Genomic DNA, 7,621 nt, shown 5'->3' with positions numbered 1-7,621 from the left:
CGCGGGGCAGGGCGGGAAAGAAAAATGGGGAGGAGGGTGGAGAATCGTGAACGCGCAGGAAGTGAGGAACCTGAAGGGGGCGGATCCAGCACTTCCGCTCAATTAGAGAGCGAATGAGAAGGGCGCGAAGGTAGGAGGGCGGAAGTCGGTATCTCGGACCGCTGGAGGAAGGGGGTGCTGGGCCGAAGTTTTCCCTGCTAGGCACAGGTTGCGCGTGCGCGTTTGCACATTCTAGTGCCTTCTAGAAAAGGTGGTCAGTAGGGCGGAGCTCTGTGACGGAACGGGGTTGTGGGGCCGTGTATGGGAGAGCCGGGGTTCTGAGCGAGTCTTAATTGGTGGTGTATAAACCGGCGTTCTTGTTTTCCTTAAATGTATGAGCTAGCTAGGAGAGCACGCGACAAGTAGCAGGCTTTGTTCCCGGGCTCACGGGTATAAGCTCCATGGGTCATGTGGGAGAACGACAACCACCCTTTCTGAAAACTGCATCTCGCGGTGCCCCGTCCTCCCAGAGCCCAAATGGCGTGTGCGTGTGTGTCGGACAACGATCGGTCTATGCTTTGCGACCCGAGGACCCAAACGAGGTAACAAAATGCCGTCCGTGCCTTGGACGCGGAACGCTCCCGATGAGCTCGGCCCGACTTAACGGACCGTGAGCCAACCACCAAGCGCGTTGCTGCGAGGTGCTTGGTTGAATCCGGCGCCTGCGTGCGCCCCAGCGTAAGCGCTGATTGGAGGAGCGGAGATGACGGATTGCCCTATCCGCCACTCAGCAGCAGGGGGCTTGTTAGCGCGGGTCGAGGCGTCTATGACCTTACGTTCTCTTAAGGCCTTTCCCTAAGTTAATATGGCTGCGGCCGGCGAGCCGTTGGGACGCCGGTGAGGAAACGAGGCAAAGTCTTTCCGAGGTTTTGGCTACGATTCCCCTCAGCAATGGCGCTTCGGTCGGGGTTCTGGGAGCTGTTGTCGGTTTGCAGGAACCCCGGTAATTCATCTTCCCACGTCTCTGATTACTCCCCAGGGTCAGCACAATGTGCACATGCAGGTCGTCTTTTGCATTCAACATATACCATCGAAAAGTAAACGAGCTAACAGCATCGTGATGACACTAGTAGAAAATTAAGGACCAGGGTCTGTGATGACTACACCCCGTGACCGAACATACCTTTTGTCCCCCTTCCAGGGCGCGAAGGCTGAGAGGGAGAGGATGGGGACAAGTTAGATCATATTTTTGTTTTGTCCGTTTCGTCATGTTTTAAAGATCCGTATGGTTGTTTACGTTCTTAGGGTGTCGGGTGGCAGCGCTGTCGACCAGTTCCAAGCCAGCGGTGAAGCCTGAAGCGGACCCCGAAGGAAATGAAGCTGTTGCCCCGGAGTTCACCAACCGGAACCCCCGGAATCTGGAGCTCTTAGCTGTAGCCAGAAAAGAGCGGGGCTGGGGGACAGTGTGGCCCTCCCGCGAGTTCTGGCACAGGTAATTAACTCTGCTAGGTATTGACCACAGAGCATGCACGGTGCCCTGCAAATTGTTTTCATCAGTTCATTTAAGGAACGTGCCGGGTAACTGCTGGCGACTCTCCTCTCAGGAAGCTGACTTGCGCTGGGTCTAGGAGGGGTTAGTGGAAGGGGGCGGCAAAGAATAAATACGTAGGTGTCATGGAGGAAACTGAAAGAGGATAAAGTTAGAATGGGGGACTGGTTGACTAAGACCCCTCGGAAAATGGGAAGAAGCCAAACTATCTGCCAAGAAGAGCGTTCCCTGCAAAGGAAACAGCTAGGGTGGGATGAGCTTGGCGCGTTTGGGGAACTGAAAGGCCTGTGTACCTGGAGCTCAGAGGGCCAAGAGGTAAATGGAGAGGCAGGTAGGAGACACATCATTAGCTCTGTAAATCAAGGAAGCGCTTTAGACTTTATTCTCACTGCAGTGGGAAACTATGAGGGGATTTAAAATTTGAGCCCGAATGGAAGATCATTCTGGTTCCTTTGAGGAGAACACATTTTTAAGGGGGCAGTGGTAGAGGCAGGAAGAACATTTAGGAGTTTATTCTTTGTTATAAAGATGGCTAGTTATTGAATGCTTTCTCTTTGCCAGGAACTGTGCTAGGTGCTTTATATGCATTTTCTCATTTAATCCTTAAAAGTACTTTTTGAAGCAGGTGCAGTAATTTCCCCCGTTTTACAGGAGCAGGGGAATTGAGGCTTAGGGAGACAGGAGGGGGGTCAAAGAAAGGGGGCAGGCAGTTCATCGTCAAAATAATCTGAATTTTGAATCCTGAATTTTTTTTGAAATACCCAAACTATCACTTTTACTTAATATTTGGATTATTTAAATAATTGGAGATCTGTTTACCCCCTTTTTTCCCTATCTCTCCATTCACGGTATTATCAGTGTAAAATTGGAAGTGACCTTGGAGATAATGAGTCCTACCCCTTTGTTGCACTAATGGTTTAAGACAAGGATCAGCAAACTGTGGCTCCTGGGCCAAAGCTGGCTTGCAGGCTAAATACTGTTACATTTTTTTTAAAAGATTTTTTTAAATGCAAAGAATATTTTGCGATGTGAAAATTGTGTAAAATTCAAAGTTCATTATCCACAAAGAAAGTCTTATGGGCACCCAGCCACCACTCATTCTTACCTGGCTGTTCTGGTATTACCGTGGCTGAGTTGAGCAGTTGACCCATGTTGTTACCTGAAAACTAGGTTCGCCTCTTGGTGGATGTCAAGCCAGAAGACACAAGCAAGCCAAAGATCAGGAGAAGGAAGGATTTATTAGTTGCAGCAAGTAAGGAGAACCCTGGAGATCTTCCCCAAAGCAGGGTCACCCGGAACAGCAAAACTGGGGGAGCTTTAAGCTAAGGATACAAGCATATTCCTGAAGGGGCTTGAGCAGAGGAGAATTCAGCATGGAATTGGGGCCAGGGTCCACAGAGTCCTAGCGTTAGTTGATTGAAGTCACAGGGGTCAACATAGTCATTTCCATCCTCCACCTGAGGATGGAGAAACTTAAAGACGGTATCAGATTGTTATATATTTCCCTTGAGGAGGAACTAGGACTCTGTTTTACCGCTGAACTCTTGTTTCTTGACTGCTTTTCCTTTGTCCCTGCATTCCCTTACTTCCCTTAAGATCATTAATTACCAAGACCTGTTCAAGAGCAGGCGTTGTGGCCAAGCTTAGATCACTAAATGGCTTAGGCCAAAAATGGCTTCTCTTATGTGAAGAAAGCCGTGCCTAGTTCTCTTTTTCCAGGGACCCACGACCCTCTCTGCTTGCAATATGGCCTACAAACCATAAAATATTTACTGTCTGGTCCCTTACAGAAAAAGTGTGTTGATCCCTGGATTAAGAGATTGTGATTTTTACTAGGGCTACCAGCGAAACTAGGAGTAGAGCCCACATTTCTAAATCCAGTGCTTTTTATGCTATTTCACACTAAGAATCTTAGTATAATGTTTGATTTCAGTGTTTTCTTTATCATGAACTTAATTTCTAAATGTGTAATGTATACAGATGTTGTAAAATCCAAAAGGGACTATGGTTTCTGTGTATCCTTCTAGAGCCAGTCTATGCAGATAAGTATGAACTTGTATTTTTTCATTATATATCTTACCACATCATATACATTGTTCTGCATTCCCCCACCCACCTCCTTCACCATCACCCCCCAACACACACACACACAGACACACACACACACTTAAAAATACATCTTGGAAATATTTTGTGTTGGTTGGGAACATTGGCTCTGGAGCCAGACCCCTGGACTTAAATCCTACCTAGCTTCATTACTTACCATTCATTAGTTGTAACCTTGCTAAGTTACTTAACCTTTCTGTGTCAGTTTCTGCAGCCCAAAAAAGAAAGAAAGAAAGAATAATGGGATTATTTTGAGACATGAGCTATACCTGTAAACAATTAGGACTCCCTGGCACAGTAAGTGTTCAGTAAATGTTAGCAGCAGCAGCGTCATAAATTGCTACTTTGTTCTTAATTATGTAAAATAACTGTTTGAAGTAACTGTGTAAAATAGCGTCGCCTTACGTTTAGGTCTTTAATCCATTTTGAGTTTGTTTGTACTGTGTTAGGAAGTGTTCTGATTTCATTCTTTTACATGTAGCTGTCCAGTTTTCCCAACACCACGTATTGAAGAGGCTGTCTTTTCTCCATTGTATATTCTTTCCTCCTTTATCAAAGATAAGGGGACCATATGTGCGTGAACACTATGACATAAATCACAGTAAGATCCTTTTTGACCCATCTCCTAGAGAAATGGAAATAAAACCAAAAATAAACAAATGGGACCTAATGAAACTTAAAAGCTTTTGCACAGCAAAGGAAACCGTAAATAAGAAGAAAAGACAGCCCTCACAATGGGAGAAAATATTTGCAAACGAAGCAACTGACAAAGGAGTAATTTCCAAAATATACAAACAGCTCATGCAGCTCAATATCAAAAAAAACAAGCCAATCCAAAAATGGGCAGAAGACCTAAATAGACATTTCTCCAAAGAAGATATACAGATTGCTAACAAACACATGAAAGGATGCTCAGCATCACTAATCATTAGAGAAATGCAAATCAAAACTACAATGAGGTGTCACCTCACACTGGTCAGAATGGCCATCATCAAAAAGTCTACAAACGATAAATGCTGGAGAGGGTGTGGAGAAAAGGGAACCCTCTTGCACTGTTCGTGGGAATGTAAATTGATACAGCCACTATGGAGAACAGGATGGAGGTTCCTTAAAAAACTAAAAATAGAACTACCATATGACCCAGCAATCCCACTACTGAGCATATACCTGAGTAAACCATAATTCAAAAAGAGTCATGTACCACAGTGTTCATTGCAGCGCTATTTACAATACCCAGGACATGGAAGCAACCTAAGTGTCCATCGACAGATGAATGGATAAAGAAGATGTGGCACATATATACAATGGAATACTACTCAGCCATAAAAAGAAATGAAATTGAGTTATTTGTAGTGAGGTGGATGGACCTAGAGTCTGTCATACAGAGTGAAGTAAGTCAGAGAAAAAAAATATCGTATGCTAACACATAGATATGGAATCTAAAAAAAAAAGAAGGTTCTGATGAACCTAGGGTCAGGACAGGAATAAAGATGCAGACATAGAGAATGGACTTGAGGACATGGGGAGGGGGAAGGGTAAGCTGGGACGAAGTGAGAGAGTGGCATGGACATATATACACTACCAAATGTGAAATAGATAGCTAGTGGGAAGCAGCTGCATAGCACAGGGAGATCAGCTCAGTGCTTTGTGACCACCTAGAGGGCTGGGATAGGGAGGGTGGGAGGGAGACACAAGAGGGAGGGGATATGGGGATATATGTATACATATAGCTGATTCACTTTGTTATACAGCAGAAACTAACACAACATTGCAAAGCAATCATACTCCAATAAAGATGTTAAAAATAAAAATAAAATACCGTTGCATGGCTGTTTTAATTAACTGACTCCCTATTGATGATTATCTTTTATGATTTCAAACAGTGTTGAAATGAATTGTCTTGTCCATGCAATTTAGCAGTGAGATTGGGCATATTTTCATGGGTTTAAGAGTCATTAATATTTTTCTTTTCTGTGAACAGTCTGTCCACATCCTCTGCCTATTAAGTTACTGGTCATTTTCTTATTGATTATAGGAGGCTTTTTACATACTATGGAAATTAGAACAATATAGGATTTAAAAATATTTTTTGTTTCATTGCTTGCCTTTTGACTTCACTTTACTGTTTTGTTTTTTTGTTTTTCTTAGCATGCAGAAAACTTTGTTAATTTTTTTTTTAAACAAAAGCCATATGATGTAGTTTGAGGTCATGTTAAATAGCTTGATATAGTTAAGTAGGCTTATCTTACTTTGACATTACTTAAAACTTCTCCCATGTTTTCTTCTAGTACACTTATGATTTCTGTTCTTATATTTAAATCGTTAGCTAGAAAATAAAAGCATATAGTAAGGGGACTTCCCAGGGGGGTTCAGTGGTTAAGACTCCACACTCCCAATGCAGGGGGCACGGGTTCGATCCCTGGTCAGGGAACTAAGATCCCGCATGCCGCATGGCGTGGCCAAAAAATAAAGTATCTCCTTCCTTTAAAAAAAAAAAAAAAATAGCATGTAGTAAGTATATTTTTATCCAGTGCAGGGTCAGCAACTTAGCTTTGCCTCTTCAAATCCTTTTTTGAAGTAGATGCTGTGTAAATCTCAGCAGTCAGAAATACCAAATTTCTCCTGGATATTTGAGGCTAAGTAGAAATGTTTGGTTTATTGCTGATGATATTCTCATAAGAGCAAGGGAAAAACAACTTTCCCAAGCAAAAGCCAGGTTAAGTATGCTGAAGTAAATGAACTAGACATTACATTCTTGAGAAATATTTTGGCATTTATTCACCTGAAATCATTTATCTTTAGAATTCTTTTATGATTTTATTCTCTCACCTCGTTTAGGTTGCGAGTTATAAGGAGTCAGCATCACATAGACGCGCTTGTTGAGCATCGCAATGGCCAGGCTGTGGTTTCGGCATCCACTCGTGAATGGGCCATTAAAAAGCACCTTTATAGCACCAGAAATGTGGTGGCTTGTGAGAGTGTAGGACGAGTGCTGGCAGAGCGGTGCTTGGAAGCAGGAATCAACTTCATGGTCTACCAGCCAACTCCTTGGGAGGCAGCCTCAGACTCGGTATTTTTGTTTTCATGTACTTAGTTAAAAGGTATTGTGTTAATTCTTGACACTAGATACTTACATAATAATAGTTCCATTTATTAAGTACTTTCCAAGTGTCAGACCCTGAGGTGAGTATCCTGATGTGCATTACCTCACAGCAGCCTATAGCGTGTCAGGACTCATGTTCTGTAGGTCAGCTGAGGCTGGCTGGCCCAGTCCGTGTGGCACGGGGCAGGGTTCAAACCCACGTGACTGATTCCATAGCCATAATGTTGACCACTCTGCTTTCCTATTCATACAGTAACATCTTGTCTATAGAATATTTTAAAATGCTGCTAATCCTTGACATCTCTACATCCTCTTTTTTCTTATCTGTGTCATTATTAAGGTCACTTTCTGAAAAACCAGTGTAGGCTGGGAAGTTAGCAAGGATCAAATCAGTTGTTTATTTCTCTTTCTCTTGGGAAGTGAACTATTGTCAGCTTGTGGTGTTGACTTAATCTTTTCCATTTTTTCCTGATCTTCAAAACCAGATGAAACGACTGCAGAGTGCCATGACAGAAGGTGGTGTGGTGCTGCAGGAGCCTCGGAGAATCTATGAATGAAGCAGAAGCGTTGTTTGATACTTGTAAATGTAAAGCTGTCAGCTATTCATTCATCAGAAGAGAGCCTCTAGAAGAACCGCCAGCTTGGACGTCTTGTACAATAACCTAACAGTGGAATGTTATTAGTAGTTAAAGTTGTCGTCTTCTCCCCTTCTGTGTGTTTGTTTTAAATCCAGGGCTAAATTCTTCTCTCTCGGACGTGAGAAGTATCTGAGAAGAGCTGTTGCCAATTATAATTAACTTTTGAGGAACAAATTAAATGTTGTTTATAAGTTAAAGAATAAAGGTATATTGTGAACTCTTATTTTCTGGTTATATGACATTTTC

At 43.1% G+C, this 7,621-nt stretch overlaps 1 protein-coding gene across 2 annotated transcripts; it reads left to right on the top strand.

Annotated features, from left to right (window-relative positions):
• Nucleotides 1-122: 122 nt before the first annotated feature.
• On the top strand, nucleotides 123-7,598 carry MRPL18 (mitochondrial ribosomal protein L18). Of its 2 annotated transcripts, none has more exons than XM_082475680.1 (4): nucleotides 123-982; nucleotides 1,285-1,471; nucleotides 6,473-6,555; nucleotides 7,223-7,598. In XM_082475680.1, exons 1-4 carry the CDS (start codon nucleotides 931-933, stop codon nucleotides 7,288-7,290), a joined length of 390 nt encoding a protein of 129 aa, XP_082331806.1. In that variant the 5' UTR covers nucleotides 123-930; the 3' UTR covers nucleotides 7,291-7,598. The 2 variants fall into 2 exon arrangements, with proteins under 2 accessions (XP_082331806.1, XP_082331805.1); XM_082475679.1 differs by having other exon boundaries at nucleotides 814-982; nucleotides 6,473-6,704.
• The last annotated feature ends 23 nt before the right edge of the window (nucleotides 7,599-7,621 follow it).

The sequence above is a fragment of the Balaenoptera physalus genome, assembly GCF_965194825.1.
Source record: "Balaenoptera physalus genome assembly, chromosome: 9".
Classification (NCBI taxonomy): Eukaryota; Metazoa; Chordata; class Mammalia; order Artiodactyla; family Balaenopteridae; genus Balaenoptera; species Balaenoptera physalus.
The sequence above is the reverse complement of the archived record's forward strand: the minus strand, read 5'-3'. Positions and strand labels throughout refer to the sequence as shown.